This window comes from Carcharhinus amblyrhynchos, chromosome 19, assembly GCF_965287045.1.
Source record: "Carcharhinus amblyrhynchos chromosome 19, sCarAmb.v2.hapA, whole genome shotgun sequence".
NCBI lineage: Eukaryota > Metazoa > Chordata > Chondrichthyes > Carcharhiniformes > Carcharhinidae > Carcharhinus > Carcharhinus amblyrhynchos.
Window position 1 is genome coordinate 12250453 of NC_137342.1, and position 20976 is coordinate 12271428.

A 20976-nucleotide genomic window follows, 5' to 3' on the forward strand; every position below is an offset into this window, starting at 1 on the left:
GCAGCTTCAGTGCTGGGCAGCACAGTGGTTAGCACTGCTGCTTCACAGCTCCAGGGACCTGGGTTCGATTCCCAGCCTGGGTCACTCTCCGTGTGGAGTTTGCACATTCTCATGTCCGCGTGGATTTCCTGCGGTTTCATCCCACAGCCCAAAGATGTGCGGGTTAGGTTGATTGGCTACGCTAACAAAAATTGCTCCTTAGAGTCCTGAGATGCATAGGTTAGAGGGATTAGAGGGTGAAGTGGAACTGATCCACTTCAGATCAGCCATGATCTTATTGAATGGAGGGGCAGGCTCAAAGGGCTAGATGGCCTACTCCTGCTCCTGTTTCTTATGTTCTTATGTAAATATGTAGGGATATGGGGGTAGGGCCTGAGTGGGATTGTGGTTAGTGCAGACTCGATGGGCCAAATGGCCTCTTTCCGCACTGCAGGGTTTCTACAGACTCGATATGAATGTAACTGGGCTGTTCCAGAAACTGACCTCAAAGTGCCACAGAATGCATTGGGCCCTGATCTCACTTGTTAACTACTTAAATATTTGATTACATGAAGACCTATTGTGTCAGCCTCTACAGTCTTGTGTTAATCAAAGTACAGCAGTTTATATCATAAATGTATTGATTTCTATCAATGAGCAAGTGGACTGATCAAAGCACAGTCGGCTCTTTCAGTGTTTGAAGTGGGAGGAGCTTAAGAGTAAAATACTTCTAATAGCCTTTGATGTTTATCACAAAAATTCTTCTCCATCATACTTTTCATACCTAACTGTCAGCCTTTTTGTTTTCGGACCAAGCTACTCATCAATAAGTTAACCAGCAACTTAAATAAATCTATTCTTGTGGGCTGCTTTAGCCTGGTCATTTGGTTGATGTTTTACCTCAGTGCAAAGTCATTCGTGACACTAACATATCTGTATAGTATTTGTATCCCCTGGACGTGGCAACATTGCAAAGCAAAGAACATTATTCTAACTCCGCTCACAATTAATTTAAATTTTCTTCTGTAGATCTTAACAGCCAGTGCTATTTCCTGGCATCTGTATCATAGGTTTTCCCGCTGCAATTGACAAAAAAATGGAAAATCCTGCCCGAGGTCAATGGATCTTTGCCAGGTTCCCCCTGTCCCTTCCCGCTATGATTCCCGTGGCAGGTGGGACAGGGAAACACCACCCCCCCCGGCACCCCCACCCCACATTTGTGGCACTGCCAATGAGAAGCAAAGACTTTATAAGCAACAGTTTTTTTGTTAAGTTAAAATGGAAACCATAAAGAATATGTACCACATCGAGTATGCATCACAGTTCACTGGAGGTTAATGTAGGCACCAAACCATCATGGCGGATTTCAGTCTAGGTAGCTTTAGTATTTCAATTTTCGGATCAAAACAAGGCTAAAAACGAGAGTGCAATTTCCAGCAAAGTCCATGTGAATTTTCATTCCTGAAGCGTGGTGTCATTGAGGAGAACGCAGGAATGTCTACCTGTTCTATCGTGCACAGAGAATACAGACACTGTTGTATCACGGCATTTAATTTGGAGGTTCTATCCGAAATCTTTACCCACGTGTTTTGGAAAAATATACATTGGTGGTGAGTTTCAACAAATTGCAGAGAATCCTTATTATTCTAACAGGGCCAGATGGAAAAGAAAATCAGGCACAAAAATTAGGATGTGTGTATTTTTTTTCCAACTTCAATGAGAAAAGGGCAGTTTATTAGGCATTGATGTCGTGAGTTACATATATTTTTCTCTCTGTTTTTGCCATGATGTAGCCATTCCATGCTTTCGTCTTCAGAGAATAAAGGTTGAATAATGTCACCATGCACAGTTGCAAACATATTGTCAACGCTCAAGACTTACCCTTATTTATACACAGATGATGTGGCCTGGGGTACCCAGCACCGCACCCCACCCCCCCCATTCAGCCTTCTCCCAAATTCACATAGCTTGGCTGAGATGGGGCGGGGGGAGAATGCTTCTCCTTTTGGGACAAAACTCAGTTCCCCTGAGCGGCCACATTTACGAGTTGGGCCTCTTGTTTCAAAGCAGGACTCTCTGCTACCCTCGCCACCAGGTCTCCCTCCCCCGAGCTGAGAAATTCTGTTTGAAAAGCAGTGAAGAGGTGGGGCAACTTACTGAGGGTTTAGACGCAGGTGATTTGTTTGTTTCAGGAGTTTTGCTGAGCCACTGGTTGATGCGACCGGCCACGCCAACTTTCAGACCCGCTACCTCCTACAAGGACAGCCATAAACAGAATCTCGTGAAGCCTTCGTGCGACCGCATGCAAGTTTCAATAGGATTTCAAAGCTTGTCACCACAACAACTAGCACATATTGGAAGAACGATTTTTGTTCTTTTCCTGAAATATCCTCTGCCCATTCCAAAATTGATCATGCTAACTTTGATCTGATAAATTTCTTTTCAAGTACTCTAATTATTGCAAAAATCTATTGCAAATGTGTGTCACCTACTGCGGTCAAGTATTTCTTGTTTTGAGAAAAAGAAACTCGTGCAAAAAAAAGCCCAAAGATTACAACCAATAGTAACCTAATTCAACATTTTATGATGGAGTTGCTTCATGTCAGTCTCAAAGTGTGATACGTCTGTTCCTTTGAAACATTCCCAGAACATAATTAGGGAAAAAAATTTAGTTCTTAATATTGCAAACATTAATAGATATTCCTGAATTACACTGGGTAATTCTGGACCACAAACCAGGCACTTGGAAATCTCTAACTTTTATTTTTTGAGCCAATTGCACTTAACTCCAGGAATTACTCAGTGTGTGTTCAAGGTATTTAATTATCAGCTCACTGCTTTTAATCTCAGGCACTCTGCCCACGGTGGACCTTATGGAGCAATGGTAGAGTGCTTGAGTTTGGATCAGAAGGCTGTGTATAGCTTGAACCATATCAGAGTCATAGCATTTTCACAGCACTCAGGATCCTACTGGCTGGTTTTATACTGGGACATGATATCGGGGCTAGGCAGCATGGTAGCACAGTGGTCATCACTGCTGCCTCACAACGCCAGGGACCTGGGTTCAAATCCGTCACTGCCCGTGCAGAGTTTACATGTTCTCCAGCACCCCCGCAGTAGAATTTCCTGCAGAGGAAGTGGCCCGGCATCAGCCCCCAGTGGGATTTTCCAATCCCACCAAAGTCAATGGCGTTTTACATTCCTCGCCTATTCTGGGATCTTTGGCAGAACCTTGTATCCTACAGGTGGGAATGGCTGAAGAATTCCCCCTCTGAACGGGTGGTGGAACCAGATTTTAGGGTAGTTTCCAAAATTGAATGAATAAATGCTTGTAAAATAATGTAAGGCAGTCGGGGCTAAAGCAGGGGTGGGGAGGAGGTGTGATTAATTAGATATTTTCAGATAGCCAGCACAGGTACAACGAGCTGAATGGCCACCTCCTGCACTGTGTGTTATTCTATGACCCAATTTAGTGCTTTTACTTTCACCAATGTTCATTTTTTTTTAAAAAAGGCAATTTCTTCTTGCCGTTCATATTCCTTATTAATATCAGGAGTAAATCTTCAAACTTGGACATCGAAGAAATCAATTTTGATGTCTGGAATAAATTTAGCTTTGCAGCCCAAACGTTGTTGGCTCTGGCTAAAGCCTGCTGGGGTAGAATTTGGGTGGGGGTACACTCCATCAACTGCCCTACATCCGTCCTGCCAAAGGGGCGAACTTTAGCAGGAGTTTAAAAATGCATCAGCGCAGTTAACAAGGAGCTCACTGAGTGTACCAGCGCCGATGTCAAAAAAGTGCTTTAAATATTGTGATCCACAATTGAGGAATAAACACTGGGGGATTTCAGGCAACTTTGAGCTAATGTAATTTTTAAACTTGTGGTGGAGACAGATTTTGAACACTGTGTTTCTGGGTGCATCCTTTCTCATGAATCGGTGAGTGAAACAACATATATAACCACCAATCGATTCAACAGACTGGTTTAATGAAGAATGGTGCTGTGACATTAAGTGGGTTTTCGACTTTTAACTCTTTAACCCAGAGATGTTGGTAATACGAAAGAAGGTTTTGGTAGACATGTGACACTGCTCAGTCTGTACCAGTTTGTGAACAAAACTGTTGATAATGAAGACATGACGAAGACCACAGAATCACATCTTTAAATTACTGCAGTCGAAACTTTATTCAACAATCAAGCACATTTCAACCAAATTGGTTTTCCTCAAGAGACTGATTGAAGTCAGTCCTAGAAAAGCAAGCACAGGTACAGAACTGTCAGCCTCAACCAAGAATCCATGGGATAAGGAGTTTTAAAAGCCAGACTCAGATATCAAAAACAAAGAAGCTGTGCAGTAAATTTGTGAGCAACTTCATGCCAGTGTCAGCACAGTGACGAGACACGGTTTGGGACACACAGTCATCCTACCTCCCTACGTTCTACTTCAGTATGATCGGGTTTGAGTGGAGAGATCCCAAAGAGATACCTTACCTTATTCGGTGTCCCCTTATTAGATGGGGATGCAGAACTATAGACATCACCAGTTTCCCACATGCTTTTTATGTTCCGCACTCCTTCAGCGGTCAGCGGGAGGTCCGAAGCTGATGACTTGCCTCCTTTCGCAGCTTTGGCACCCTAAGTGCAAACAATAGTGCGCTGAGTCCTCCATTAAAACAATTCAGTCAGTAAATCTACAACTGGCAATATTGAGATAGATTGCAATTGCCTCAACATTAGAATTATAGAATCCCTACAGCGCAGAAGGGGAGCATTTGGCCCACTGAGCCGGCACCGACAACAATCCCACCCAGGCCATATCTCCGTAACTCTACGTATTTGCCCTGCTAATCCCCCTGACACTAGGGGGCAATTTAGCACGGCCAATCCACATAACCCGCACATTTCTGGACTGTGGGAGGAAACCGGAGCACCCAGAGGAAACCCACGCAGATACGGCGAGAAAGTGCAAACTCCACACAGACAGTGACCCAAGGCTGGAATTGAACTGGAGTCTCTGGCGCTGTGAGATAGCACCCATTGGAATCAATGGGTGCTATTATGTTTGGCAGTTGGTGACTAGTGGAGTGCCGCAGGGATCGGTGCTGGGGCCTCAACTGTTTACCATTTACATCGATGGTCTGGAGGAGGGGGCTGAGTGTAGGGTAACAAAATTTGCTGGTGACATGAAGATGAGTGGAAAAACAAATTGCGTGGAGGGTGTGGAAAGTCTGCAGAGAGATCTGGATAGGCTGAGCGAGTGAGCAAGGACCTGGCAGATGGAGTATAATGTTAGCAAGTGTGAAGTTATCCACTTTGGTAGAAATAATAGTAGGAAGGATTATTATTTAAAGGGTGAAAAGCTACAGCATGCTACGGTGCAGAGGGACCTGGGGGTCCTTGTGCATGAGTCGCAAAAACCCAGTCTGCAGGTACAGCAGGTGATCAAGAAGGCGGATGGGATGCTGGCCTTTATACTGAGGGGGATAGAATATAAAAGCAGGGAGGTCTTGCTGCAACTGTACAGGGCACTGGTGAGGCTGCAACTGGAGTACTGTGTACAGTTTTGGTTGCCACACTTGTGAAATGATATATTGGCCTTGGAGGGAGTACAGAGAAGGTTCACTAGGCTGATACCGGAGATGAGGGGGTTGGACTATGAGGAGAGATTAAATAGACTGGGTCTGAACTCGTTGGAGTTTAGAAGGCTGAGGGGGGAAATCTTATAGAGACATATAAGGTAATGAAGGGGATAGATAGGGTAGAGGTAGAGAGATTCTTCCCGCTTAGAAAGGATAGTAGGACTAGAGGGCACAGCCTCAAAATAAGGCGGGGGGGGGGGGGGTTCCGCAGTTTAGAACGGAGTTGAGGAGGAACTTCTTCACTCAAAGGGTGGTGAGTCTCTGGAATTCTCTGCCCATTGAAGTGGTGGAGGCTACCTCGGTGAATATATTTAAGTCAGGGGTAGATAGGTTTCTGATAGACAAGGGAATTAAGGGTTATAGGGAAAAAGCGGGAAAGTGGAACTGATCCACTTCAGATCAGCCATGATCTTGTTGAATGGCGGGGCAGGCTCGAAGGGCTAGATGGCCTACTCCTGCTTCTATTTCTTATGTCCTTATGTGAGAGAGCAGTGCCAACCAATGTGCCACTGTGCTGCCCATTATCAGCTTCAGAATTGCTAAAACGTTCAATACTGTGTGTATGATTTCTCTGCAGTTCGACCAAAATAATGTTTTGCACAAGTTTAGGAATAACGTCCAAATGAGGTTAATACACAAATCTGCACAAAGCTCCTCTTGTGATAATGCCATAGGTTTAAGCAATGAACCCTAAACTAATAATATCAGGTTTTAAATATAGATGAATCGCTAATACTGGAGTTTTCATCAGTTAAGTTATAATTTAAAGCCCTGGATTTTACTGCATTAACTGCCCAATGACTAAGCCTCAGTATTCAATGCAATTGTCAAGGTTACCGTTCGCAAATTACTTTGAAAACCATTATCCAAGATTCAATTACAATGATTGTTTGACTAGAAAATGAATGGATCATCATTTCCTGTACAATGGTGCACTCTAGGAAGCTGGAGGCTTGCGATTTTCTTGCTATCAGTCTTGTCCAATTCTGTGAATACAGGGACAAGAGGAGGGCAGATAGCAAGCCCGATATCTTTGAGATAGCCATGTCTTACTTAACCTGGACTCTAAGCTGCCATTCACATATGGACCTCCCCCTGTGAGTCGGGGATCAGATTTCCCCCCTTTCCCCTGATGGGGTTGAGGATTCAGATCCACCCACGCTCTCCACAGCAGCAGCAGCCGACTTGAACTTTGGCTGTGGCCTCCTCTGGACTGCTATCCGGCCAATATTCATTTTCCCAACTAAAGCATCGCCTACACGCTCAGTTCCACCCTCTTCAAGATTCAGCCCACTGTGTCTATACTCTGCAGTGAAATAAACCATAGAAACCCTACAGTGCAGAAAGAGGCCATTCGGCCCATCGAGTCTGCACCGACAACAATCCCACACAGGCCCTATCCCTACACATTTACCCGTTAATCCCTCCAACCTACGCATCCCAGGATACTAAGGGGCAATTTAGCTTGGCCAATCCATCTAACTCGCACATCTTTGGACTGTGGGAGGAAACCAGAGCACCCAGAGGAAATCCACGCAGGCACGGGGAGAATGTGCAAACTCCACATAGACAGTGACCCAAGCCGGGAATCGAACCCAGGTCCCTGGAGCTGTGAAGCAACAATGCCACCCCAAATAGAATCATGTAATCCCTACACAGTGCAGAAACAGGACATTTAACCCAGTGAATCTGCACTGGCAATCCCACCCAGACCCTACCCCGTGACCCCACATATTCACATTAAGGGACAATGTAGCATGGCCAATCCAACCTAACTTGCACATCTTTGGACTGTGGAAGGAAACTGGAGCACCCGGAGGAAACCCACGCAGACACAGGGAAAACACGCAAACTCCACACAGGCTACAATCTGAGGCCAGAATCGAACTTGGGTAGCAGTGCTAACCACTGTGCCACCCAACCAAGATTACACAACGAGCGTCAGAGAATTTACAAAATGGTTCACAGTCATGTTTACCGTGTATGTAGAATTGGCCGAGAGAGAGGTAGCCGGCAGAGATGGACAGCGATATTGTGTGAGGGATGGAGACAGAACAGAGAGAATTGGAGAGTGAGCCAGAACACAGAAACAACAATTAGATAGTGAGCTGGATAAGAGGGGTTCAAAACAGCGCAAATAGAACACTAATCTGAAGAAGAGAGAACAAAAAAGGATCATGACAGAATAAAGTTAGCAAAGTGACTGATGTTGTCCTGAAATAACACGTCTAGCAGTCAGCACAGCACGATGAATTAAAATTCCACCACAGTAATGGTACTGGGTAAGGGTTTTCACAACAGCAGCAACAACTGGTATTTTTATGTCACCTTTAACGTAGCAAAATATCCAAAGTTGCTTCATCTTATTACAGGAAGGCGAAACACCTTGGGAGCTTACTATAAATTTAACAGTCAGCTACCCAGTAAGATATGGGGTGGGATTATCCAGCCCCCTGCAACGCATTCTCTGGTGGGATCTTCCAGTCTTGCCAACATGCGCGGCGTTGTGCGTGACTCCCTCATTTAGCCACCAGGGATCTCCCGACCCACCGCTGGGGGAGGGGTGCTAGCGGTGCCTTGGGTAGGTTCAGATGATCCCACTGGCAGGAAGGGCTGGAATATCCCTCCCATTAGAACGGATAATCAAAATCTTGGTCAAAGGGTTGGTATTAAGGAGTGTTTTCGGCAAGGTCTTGGCAGCTGAAGGCATGCGCCAAAAACCTCCGGCCCTATCTGCGGCTGGGATTCTCCAGTCCTGCTGCAGCGAATGGAGTTTCGGCTGAGCCCCAAGTTCTCCATTCTTGCTGGCGGCGGGTATGGACAAGATTGGGGAATCCCGGCCACCGTCTCCAATGGCGTAGAGCGAAGCTAATCACGGATGAAGGTTTTGAGCGCGGATTTAAGGAGGGTGGCACAGTGAATTCCAACGGGCAAGCGATGGAATAGGTGAGTCTTGAGGTGACAAAAGGATAACAGAGAGTTTCAGGCATGAAGAGCTGAGGCAGGACAGAGACTGGTGAAAGTTACAGGATAAGGGATTATGCATTAACATTCTAAGACTGTAACAATACAGGTATTTCTTACTTAATATTTACTGCTAAATAAAACACAATTGTTATAAGAACTCGCATTTAGGTAACTAAATTAATTGAATAATTTGAATTTCTTACCAAAGGTTGACATAAATCAAACATTCTACTTTGAAAAGTTTAAAGTAAACATTGAAACTTTATAATATTAAAATAAAAACTTGAGAAATTCTATCAGACATTTAAATCTTTTCAGACAGAATTTAGAATTATTAAAAATTTATTCATGGGACATGGGCATCGCTGGCCAGCATTTATTGCCCATCCCTAGTTGCCCGAGGATAGTTGAGAGTCAACCATCTTGCTGTGGCTCTGAATTCAAGTGTAGGCCAGACCAGGTAAGGATGGCAGATTTCCTTCCTTAAAGGACATTATTGAACTGGATGGGGTTTTCCAACAATCGACAATGATTTTACGTCATCAGTAGATTCTTAATTCCAGATATTTTTTATTGAATTCAATTTTCACTATCATGGTGGGATTCAAATCCAGGTCCCCAGAACATTAGCTGAGTTTCTGGATTAATAGTCTAGCGATAATACCATGAGGCCACTGCCTCCCCTTCCAGAACTAGTCTACTGTAAATGGCTAAGAAACATTGCAAATATCATGTGTACATCTGTTCTGCAGCCTCACCTCAATTGCGCTGGTATACTGCTCCAATTTACTGTCAATCTTGGAGATGCCTATTACTGGGCGTGTAGTCTTGGCTGTAGTGCTGTGAATACAAAATAAGTTTACAGTATTAATAGTCTTGATTAACAAGTGACTGCATTGGTTCAAAGAAAAATATGAAAATATGCCTCTGAAGGCTTTACCTTTTCTTTGCCGATTTATTCAAAAAGTCTGCCCTTTCTCCGATCTGAAAATGCCACATGGAAAGACAGGTTGGTATTAGCTCAGGTGATGGGAAAGCCAAGCAGAGAATATTGGAAATTATTAACACGCAAAAGTCACAGCATAATCTGCAACATGCTCACACACTGCACTGACTTCAACGAGGCCCATGAAGTTGGCCTCTTGGAGTATGAGCTCCCTGATTGAGGTAATGACGCCTGCCCAATCAGGGAGTCTCCTCACCTGTGACAGGTCCACTGGCACTCCAATTCTGACTCCGTACCTGAAGCACTCTAGGAATGGAGTAGAGTTTGTAAATAAAAGGGAATCTGGTAAGGAGACACCGGCCTGTGAGGAGTTACTTCACAGTGGGAAAACAGATAGAAGCATTTTAACAAACGTCATGCCTAAACTTTCTGTATTCGGCACCCTTTGGAAACGTCTGATAACTTTCCAATAATACTGCGAGCAAAGTACACAATATACCCTGCTCCCTCCGCTTTATCTTGCCAGAAATAGAAAAGGAAACTTCACTCTCTGGATTGCAATGGCCCCTTCAGACAATTGGTAGAAAAGTTACGTGAGGTTTCAGGACCCAGTTTTCTCCATAAGACACAGGAACAGAATTAGGCCACTCGGCCCACTGCTTCTGCTCCGCCATTCAATCATGGCTGCCATCTTTCTCATCCCCATTCTCCTGCCCTTTCCCCATATCCCCTGATCCCCTTATCAAGATTAAAGTATTTGTGCATAAGAGGATGGTATTGCAATCTCTTGTCCAATTCCAGTTCGAATATTGTGCGCGTATCAATGCCTCTCATTTTAAGGTCTGAAGTAAGTTTCAGAGTAGCGAGTTAGCTACAGATTCCAGGCTGAAAATGTCTAAAGCATAAATACTGGGGGAGAAAGTTTAACAATTAATATTTTTAGGTACAGTTCGACATCATCAAGACTAGAGGGCACAGCCTCAAGATAAGGGGGGGGGGCGCAGTTTAGATCAGAGTTGAGGAGGAATTTCTTCACTCAAAAGGGTGGTGAATCTCTGGAATTCTCTGCCCGTTGAAGTGGTGGAGGCTACCTCGCTGAATATATTTAAGTCACGGGTGGATAGGTTTTTGACAGACAAGGGAATTAAGGGTTATGGAGGAGAAAGCAAGAAAGTGGAACCGATCCACTTCAGATCAGCCATGATCTTATTGAATGGCGGGGCAGGCTCGAAGGGCTAGATGGCCTACTCCTGTTCCTATTTCTTATGTTCTTATCATGTGTACTAAATTCACGAAGTTACCCCAGAAAGAAAATCCCTTTTTTTTCAAACTTTCCACCAAGGAGTAATCCGGATCACAATTCAAAGTCCATACACAAAGTAACATTACTGTCCTGTTGTACAAAATGTTCATAAATGATACATTTGGGGAGTGGGGATAAAGGGGTCTTTTTCAGGATGGCAGCTGGTAACTAGTGGTGTGCCTCAGGGTTGGTCCCTGAGGGACCACAGCTTTTCACAACATACATTAATGATTTGGAAGAAGGAACCAAAAGCAGTGTTGCTAAGTTGGCAGTTGATACGAAGATATGTAAAGGGACAGGTAGTTTGAGGAAGCGGGGGGCTGCAGTAGGACTTGGACAGGTTAGGAGAGTAGGCAAAGAAGTGGCAGATGGAATACAATGTGGAAAAGTGTGAGGTTATGCACTTTGGGTGGAGGAATGGAGGCTTTCTAAATGGGGAAATGTTTAGGAAATCAGAAACGCAAAGGGACTTGGAAGACCTTGTTCAAGATTCTCTTAAGGTTAACGTGCAGGTTCAGTTGGCAGTTAGGAAGGCAAATGCAATGTTAGCAGTCATGTCGAGAGGGCTAGAATACAAGAGCAGGGATTTACTTCTGAGGCTGTATAAGGCTCTGGTCAGACCCCAAATGGAGTACTGTGAGCAGTTTTGGGCCCTGTATCTAAGGAAGGATGTGCTGGCCTTGGAAAGGTTCCAAAGGAGGTTCGCAAGAATGAAGAGCTTCAGGAACGGCTGAGGACTCTGGGTATGTACTCGTTGGAGTTTAGAAGGATGAGGGGGGATCTTATTGAAACTTACAGGATGCTGCAAGGCCTGTACAGAGTGGACGTGAAGAGGATGTTCCCACTAGTAGGAAAAACTAGAACCAGAGGGCACAACCTCAGGCTAAAGGGACGATCCTTTAAAACAGAGATAAGGAGGAATTTCCTCAGCCGGAGAGTGGTGGATCTGAGGAACTCTTTGCCACAGAAGGCTGTGGAAGCCAGGTCATTGAGTGTCTTTAAGACAGAGATAGATAGGTTCTTGATTAATAAGGAGATCAGGGGTTATGGGGAAAAGGCAGGAGAATGGGGATGAGAAAAATATCAGCCATGATTGAATGGCGGAGCAGACTCGATGGGCCAAGTGGCCTAATTCTGCTCCTATGGTCTTGCATTTTCTCTTGGTTAATGTGAATTTGAGTGAGTGATTCAGAGAAATATTAGAATGTTACAATTTATTTAAAAAAGGATTTTGTTTGGCATCATCACTGAATGGAGATTTGTTTTAGGAATTCTATCATGATCTTGCACACAGGCATGCGGTTTCCAATTGTAATCCAATTAGATGAGAATACATCCTTTTGAGCCTTCACTCTAAATTCCAGGAAACCTTACAGTTACCAAGCTGTCTCTTTATAGTATTTCTGTTTTTTTTTTGACAGTTAGTTCTCTTTGGGGCAAATTTACCAATTCAATGCTCCCAGTGGCAACTGAAGTTTGCAAATTTGGCCAGCATGGTGGCACAGTGGTTAGCACTGTAGGCAGGTTTCCTCCGGGTGCTCCAGTTTCCTCCCACAAAGATGTGCAGGTTAGGTTGATTGGCCACGCTAAATTGCCCCTTAGTGTCCCAAGATCTGTAGTTTAAGGGGATTAGTGGGGTAAATATGCAGGGTTACAGGGATGGGCCCTGGGTAAAAAATGCTCTGTTGGGGAGTCGGTGACGACTCGATAGGCCAAACAGCCTCCTTCTGCACTGTACAGATCCAATAGAAATTCACATCTTGCCACAGCGGTTTAACCCAGGCTCACTTCCAACGCACGTCACAGCTGGGAGTGCAAAATTAGTGAATTTGCTGTTATTGCCAGGATGGAAGTTATACATCAGATTCAGGTGCATGCTTAATGAAGCTGTTATTTCACTCAATGCCTGAAGATGGTGCCACTGCGTTTGAAACCAGTTCCGCTCTCAGCACTGCCATCAAGAGACACTTGGTGTTACTGCATGATTTTGTAACGTGCATTCCAACCAACTCTCTGCTACGTTCAAGATAAGGCCACACAATGGTGCTGGGGGAAACAAAATGGAATTTCTTTGTCCACCTCACTGGACCCTTCAAGATTTCCTTGACTGAAGGATGCTCCCGTATTAAAGCATTCCGAAACTCTTATTGTTCATAACAGCTGCTGATGCTCATGACTGATTTGAAAGCATTTTTCTTGATGGAGCATAGTCCCTTTGCTAAAATCTAAATCCCCGACAGCAGCTCCTGGGTTGCTGCCTGCTTTGGAACTTGTACGATCCACACACAACCCCTCGATCCAGTGAAAATAAAGACCGTAACCTTGGGTGAGCTGCAATTTGCACAGTGTGACAAAATTTAGACCTTTTTTCAAAAAAAGCGTCAAATTATAACAGACTTAGAAAGACAAGACTTTGCTTCAGCCACTTCAATAACCCTTTCCATGTTTCAATTTCTGTGAAATTAGGTGGCAACTAGGCCAAATGAATAACGGCCCGGCAAGATTGAATCCGCATCAAATACGCGGAGCTGTTATAAATGACTGTAACACTAATTCCGCAATTAGAATTTGATGGAGAATGTTCTGACAATTTACCCCTGACACAAATTAAGAAGAAAAAGGGGTTCCCCTTTCATCAGAACTTGGATTATCGAGCAAGATGACAAGAGTGGGACAGGATTACTGGAAGCAGAATAACACTGACCGATTGGCTTACTTTGTGTCTGTGTATGTCTGAATACCTCAGAGTGTGTGTGTGTGTGTGTGTGTGTGTGTGTGTGTGTGTGTGTGTGTGTAAGCGCATCTAAGTCAAATTATGAATCACGAGTAATCATGAGACAGAAAGGTCAGGTTCTCCTGAGAAGCTGTTAGTCCTTTCCTCCACAAAATTCTAATTTTAAAAAAAGTTTAACAATCAGAATGTTGCTCTCGATAGGGCAGCAATAACGTGCTTTGCGTTGGGTACAAATTCTGATCGAGTTGTGAAAGGGTTAATCTGTGGCAGACTCCCAGCATGCACTCAGCACAAAGAACTCGGTCAACAAAACGTTCCAATTCATGAAGCAAGCTGGTTTTTTTTTTAGGTAGCTACGTCAATTCAGAAGCGTACGGTATTGAGTTATAAAAGGAAGAGAGGACAGGACACAGCAACTCAGCAAAAAGAAATGGTATCCTTTAAGTGTATATCAAATGAGCAGACACATACGGTAAACAGGATGCACATATACCGGCAGATCTGAAACAGATTCCAGAAAAGTACAGACATGTAAACGAATGTTAAACCTTTGGAGTGCTTCAGAGTTCTGGAAAGCATTGCTCAGCAGGAGGTGATTCAGCTTGCCGAATTTGTACTATAACTAACTCGTCAACATGCTAAAAACATCACCACTACAGCCATTCCCACAAATCCGTCCACATTTTTCTTTCATTCATACTATGTATGAATCTTATACACCATATCACAGCATCCCTACAGTGCAGATGCAGACCATTCGGCTTTTCGAGCCTGCACCAACAACAATCCCACCCAGGCCTTATCGTCGTAACCCCTCGTATTTACCCTGCTAATCCTCCTGACAATTTAGCATGGCCAAACCTGACCCACACTTATTTGGAGTGTGGGAGGAAACCGGAGCACCCAGGGGAAACTCACGCAGACACAGGGAGAATGTGCAAACTTCACACAGACAGTCACCCAAGCCAGGAATCGAACCCAGGCCCCTGGCGCTGTGAGGAAGCAGTGCTAACCACTGTGCCACCATGTCGACTATTTCAGAAAGGTTCCATATTATACACTGGCAAAGTAGGCTTTCTAATCTCTTAGAGTAGTTAGTAGTAAAGTGCTCCATGCTCCAATAACTCTGGGCATGAAAAACATTTCTTGTCGGTTGTTCCTTCATTCTTCTGCTAATAATTCTCAGCCTAAATGCAGACTCACAACAAACAGAAATAAGAAATAAGATTCTTCCTCAACTTCCTCTGGGTAGGATTCTCCAATCTCACCTGTGGCTGCCCCCACTGCAAGTGAGGATGGAGAATCTGGCGTTCCGGCCAACACTCCATTCACCGGAGAATCCCAGCCACGTACAAGGACAGAGATGATTGCCGACTGTTTCAGGGTAAATGCTCCAAATTGAGTATTTCTGCATAACCATCAAACTATCTTTTTGGTAATTTCTGATGAATCATTGCTGCGTCCTTTTTGTGACTCTGGTATCCTATTCCATTAACTGCAGTGATAATTCCCACTGAGTGAGCATACTGATACTGCGATCATCAGTAACAAAGAGAGGACAGTGTAGGTTTTCACGTTACAGCCACAATTGTGAAAACTAAATAGTTAAAGTGGAAATTGCATAATTAAAATAATCATATTTTGTTAATGACAATTAACAAATTAGGCAGCTCGGTGGCACTGTGGTTAGCACTGGTGCCTTACAACACCAGAATTAGCATTTCCACAATACCTTGTCACATCCTGAAGACATCGCAGAGTGCTTCATACCCAATGAATTAGTCGTGAGATGCAGTTATTGAGTTCGTGCCCACAAGTACTAAGACGGCAGAACCTTTTAAAACCATGACAACTACCATCTAGAAGGGCAAGATACATGGGAACACCGACACCAGGTGATTCCCCTCCAAGTCACTCACCATCCTGACTTGGAAATGTATCGCCCGCTGTTCCTGGGTCAAAATCCCTCCCTAATAGCACTGTGGGTGTACCTACGCCTCAGAAACTGCAGCAGTTCAGGAAGGCAGCTCACCGCCGCCTCCTCAAAGGCGGCTAGGGATGGACTGACCTAGCCAGCGAAGCCTACATCCCCATAAATGAATTTTTTTAAAACCTTTACTTTTTGGCAGTTTTAGTTGAATAAGGAATTTGGCCAATTTTCTGGAAGAGCAGCCTGCTCTTTGCCAATGCTTAGGAATCATTTTAGCAGCTGGAGAGGCATTGGTTTAGCATCTGACCACAAACAACACTGCACCGAAGCAGCAACCCAGATTAAATTCCAGCCTAAAGCTTTATCCCAAGAGGTGGCACGCTGGCACAGTGGTTAGCACTGGTGCCGAACAGCACCAAGGACCCGGGTTCAGTTCAGGCTTCAGGTGACTGTGTGGAGTTTGCACATCCTCCCCGTGTCTGTGTGGGTTTTCTCCAGGTGCTCTGCTTTCCTCTCACAGTCCAAAGGATGTGCAGGTTATGCGGATTGACCATGCTAATTTGCCACTTGTGTTGGAGGATTACGGGGTTAGTGGCTGGGTGGGATTGTGGTTGGTGCAAACTCGATGGGTTGAATGGCCTCCTTCTGCACTGTGGTGATTCTATGGATTTATGAAGTGCTTAAGAAGTGAATTTGCGATTGAGTTGAAGAGTGCTACAAATCGAGACAAGCTTACATTATCACTGATAGTATTCTGTCATTTTTATCAATCTAGGGGAGACACTAGGCCAATCAAGTAAACAGTACAGCTCAGTTTGTCAATGCTTTCATCAGAAAACACGCCTCACGCTCGCCTGAGTCAGAAGGTTGTCGGTTCAAGTCCCAACTGAGAGGTTTGAGCAGCACATGTAGTTTGGGCCTTCAGTGCAGCACTGAGTGAGCACTGCGAGTTGCAGCTGCTATCTTTTGTCGCGAAGTTTAACAAAGTCCTGTCTGACCATTTAGTGAGGCATCGGGCCACGATGTGGTGGCTTCTGGGACTGAGAATCATGAAGGGGGAAATCAATAATTTCAGAGAACAGAAATCAGGGACAAAATTGGCAGGGATAAGATTCAGGGCATGATCTTATCGCCGGTTCATGCGGCAGTGAAGATGGAAAATTTGACAACAAGCCAAATCTCCTCTGTTCACTGCAGCGGGAGGGGAAAATCTGGCTGGCACGAATGGTCGGTAAAATTCCAGCCTAAAGCTTTATTCCAAGCTTCGCTGGCCAGTAGATGGTATTCTTTTGTCCTTCTTAAAGGATCTGGGACAATTTTGTAAGGCTGTGCTCAGGGCGTGGAGCCCGAACAGGTTCAAATATCAGAGACAGGGCTATAATAAAAGGGATCAAATTCTCTGGTCTGTGTTGTGCACTAATGAAACCCTCCCACTCTGGAAGTAGAGCTTCGCAACGTTAGAAAGAGCAAAAAAAAATTACAGCACAGAAACAGGCCCTTTGGCCCTCCGAGCCTGGACCGAGACAATGCTGCCCATCTGAACCCTAGTCTTCTGGGGACCGTATCCCTCCATTCTCATCCTTTTCATGTATTTGTCAAGATGCCCCTTAAGATCACTATCATGTCTGCTTCCTCCACCTTTTTGTTTGCTCTACACAAGCTCTAATTATATTTTAAATTCATATTTCATTTTGTTCCCTGTCCCAGTAAGGAGGGAGATTGGCCTATCGCTCGCCAAGTGCTTACCTTTAAGGAGGAGCCCCGGGGACTCACACATTTGAATGGTTCTTTATCGTTGGTTATTTCAGCTTCTTCTGGCTTCTGCCGTTTCTCCGCTGCCTCTGCCCTTCGTCTCTCGATATCTTCCTTCAGCTTCCTCTTCTCCTCCTTAGAAACAAAATCGAGCATTAAACTAGCAGTCACGGGATCTCGGGGAATGACACGCAACATGAGTACTCATTGGCTTTAATGCTTTTCCAGTCCCCACCAAAACCATGAAGGTTTAATGGTACCTGGATTGAGGGTATGAGATTAGTTGTATAGATCTCCCTCACAATTCCTTTACAAATCTGTAAAAATGACCAGGCAGGTTAATCTTAAAGCGGCGGCACAGTGGTTAGCACGGCTGCCTCACAGCGCCAGGGACCCGGGTTCGATTCCTGGCTTGGGTCACTGTCTGAATGGAGTTTGCACATTCTCCCCATGTCAGTGTGGGTTTCCTCCTACAGTCCAAAGATGTGCTGGTTCAGTGCACTGGTCATGCTAAATTCTGTGTACCCAAACAGGTGCCAGACTGTGGACTAGAGGATTTTCACAGTAACTTCATTGTAATGTTAGTGTAAGCCTACATGTGGCATGTAAAAAAAAAATAAAGTATGATAAAGTTGTACTAAGTACATTGGGGACAGAGAGAGTTGGTCAGTCGGCATCTGCAGAGAGATGAGACAAGTTGATCTTTCAGGCTGGGGACTTCTGCAAAATTGAGAATCAACGCAGTCTAATCCACACTGAGTGGAATTGTTGTTTGGTCAGGGAATATTGCAGATTGGAAGACAGTTGCTAGTTTCCTTTCAGTAGCTCAGGAACACACGCTATTTTAAAATGTTTGCACTATCTGGTGTATCATTTATAGGCTAATAAATGTGGCATTGTTCATAGTAAATGAGGTGATTTGTTATTTAGTAAGGGCATTAGACCATGTAAAACGCAACAGAGTTGACTGTTCTGCTGAGCTGAGCTTTTCTGGCATAACTTACCCAAAATCTGTGCAACCCACGCAAAGGAATTATAGAATTTTAAGTGCAAATTAGTTTTGCAAACACTGCATCATGAGAAAAGCAGCAGCAGCAACAGTTCTCAACAACATTGTGACGTACAGCAGGGGGGGGGGGGGGGGGGGAGAGAGAGAGAGGCACCAGGAGTGGGACTGGGAGCAGGGGGGAGAGAGGCACCAGGAGTGGGACTAGGACCAGTAGTGGGACTGGGAGCGGGGGGTGGGGGGAGAGAGGCACCAGAAGTGGGACTGGGAGCTGGGGGGGGGGGGGGGGGGGGGGGGTGGGAAAGAGGCACCAGGAGTGGGACTGGGAGCTGGGGGGGGGGGGGGGGGGGGAGGCACCAGGAGTGGGACTGAGGGCAATGGGAGAGAGACAACAGAATTTTCGTACAAAAGTGGCAAGGGTATGGAAATGCCTGCAATAATATCGGGGCTTAAATTTTTAGGGTAACAGATGGAGCAATATCAGGACCGCTCTGCTGATTCATGGCCTTGGTCATCCCCCTGCACAAAACAAGTTTCCCAATATTTTATAGACAACATTAATATCATTTAAATGATCACTGGATAAACATATGGATGATATTGGAATAGTGTAGGTTAGATGGGCTTTAGATTGGTTCCACAGGTCGTTGCAACATCGAGGGCCAAAGGGCCTGTGCTGTTCTATGTTCAAATGCTAATCGTTTTCTCCAGCTATCTCCAGATTTCTGTCAACAAGGAACTTGGAAGAAATAGGCCAGAATTTTCCAGCCAATCCGATCAATGGCTAACCCTTACTCTGGGTTCCCAACGCAGGAGCAGAAGAGGGGGAAGTCCCATTGACAGTGGTGGGAGCAAACAATCTCACCACCCAACAACGGCAGGCCAATCCCCACTGCTTTGAAGCATGCCTCGAGGAAAACCCCACCCATAGAGTTCTGCCATTTGTGCAGAATTTCCTCCAATCTATCATCCAAATTAGAGCAGGAGTTTGGGGGCTGGTAGTGAAATCACCATGCATGATGCCCCGGCAGGGTGTCACGGTGACACAGTGGTTAGCACAGCACTAGGGACCCAGGTTCAAATCTAATCACCATCTGTGCAAAGTTTGCACATCCTCCCCATGTCTGCGTGGGTTTCCTCCGGGTGCTCTGCTTTCCTCCCACATTCCAAAGGTATACGGGTGGACTGGCCATGTTAAGTTGCTCCTTGATATCAGCAGGAATAGCACTATAATTAGGTGGGGTTACAGGAATAGATGCTGGCTGGGATCATTGTTGGTGCAGGTCTGATGGGCCAAATGGCCACCCTTCTACACTGTAGCAATTCTATGATTCAATAATTCATTTTATCCCGAGGTCTTTCCTACTCTGTTCTGGTCAGCAGGGCAATATGTCCCTGTCCAGACAGCAGGGTGCAAAGTGCAATATTACGGTTGTGTGTGTGAGAAAGGCCAATGCAGCACAGACCCATAATCAAACAGCAAACCTCAAACCAGTGTAATTACTCACTGACCCAGAAAGGGGAGTGCTTGTGTTTAATACCTAGTTCTTTCGATTAAAAAGAATTTACAGCATTGGAACAAGCCATTATGAGATTTCCATTTCAGCCTTTGGCAAGCTGAATGCATTTTTAAGGTTGTTTATGATTTAAGCACAGGACTTCAAGCTGTATGAATTCTCCCCTTTCCTTTTCCGTTTCATCTAGCTTCCTGAGAGGAGAAATTGTTCCCCTAAAGTGGAGTTAAGTGTCGGTTGTGAGGAGAGGTGCAATGGGTGGCACAGTGGTTAGCACTGCTGTCTCACAGCACCAGGGACCTGGGTTCAATTCCAGTCTCGGGTCACTGTCTGTGTGGAGTTTGTACATTCTCCCCATGTCTGTGTGGGTTTCCTTCAGGTGCCCTGGTTTCCTTCCACAGTCCAAATATGTGCAGGTTTGGTGGATTGACCAATTAGTGTCCAGTGATGTTTAAGTTAGGTGGATCAGCGAGATAAATATCTAGGGTTATGGGAATAGGACAGGTTGGGGTAAAATGCTCTGTTGGCCAGTCGGTGCATAATTGATGGGCTGAATGGCCTCCTTCTGAGCTACAGGGATTCTGTAATTCTACGATCCTCACCTCTTCCTTGGCTTTCCGCTCAGCCTCATCCTGTTGCCGTTTCTGCTCTTCCTCCTCCCGTATCTTCCTGCGCCCCTCCCGCTTCTTCTTCAGCTCCTCCAGCTCCATTGCAGCCTCTTGCTGTTTCTGCTTCATCTTTTCAAACTCTTCGCTCTCTTTCTCATCCTGGCGGCGCTTCAGGTCTTCCAGCTTCTTCTCCGCCTCGAGTTTGGCTGCAGCTTCCTCTGTCTCTTGGACCGACTTCGACTCTGGACGGCTGCACTCCCCCCCCCACCCAAAAGGAAAAAAACAGAATGTTACCAGGCCACACTCTGGACTCTCCCACCAACAACTCTGCTCGTTTCAGCAGCCCTCCTTTACGCATCCATTATTAATAAAGACACATCATCGTTGCTGCACTCTGGGTGTCTTCAGAATGGCTGAAACACAGAGACCAGCTCGCATGACACATCCATATGACAATGCCTCCACTTGGGGTAATTCAACATGATACAGCCAAGAGAGTAAAACATAAGACAGAGCAAGTCAAAAGAATATCATGCTTTCATCTCCGTGTATTTGTGTGTACTCAAGGAGAAAGCAACTTGTCTTTAGTATTTAGTC

The 20976-nt window shown here is 45.1% G+C and overlaps 1 protein-coding gene across 4 annotated transcripts in view; it reads right to left on the bottom strand.

The window, feature by feature from the left end:
• The window catches only part of LOC145355309 (non-muscle caldesmon-like), a 211350-nt gene that overhangs the window by 20036 nt on the left and 170338 nt on the right, over positions 1–20976 (bottom strand). For 3 of the 4 annotated variants that reach the window (XM_080207255.1, XM_080207254.1, XM_080207256.1), the window contains 6 exons: positions 20374–20629; positions 17246–17386; positions 9527–9570; positions 9345–9426; positions 4472–4615; positions 2137–2232 (listed from right to left, as the gene is read on the bottom strand). In XM_080207255.1, coding sequence (XP_080063381.1) covers positions 2137–2232; positions 4472–4615; positions 9345–9426; positions 9527–9570; positions 17246–17386; positions 20374–20629 — 763 coding nt within the window. The remainder of the gene's footprint in view (positions 1–2136; positions 2233–4471; positions 4616–9344; positions 9427–9526; positions 9571–17245; positions 17387–20373; positions 20630–20976) is intronic. The other variant, XM_080207258.1, reaches the window with a different exon arrangement.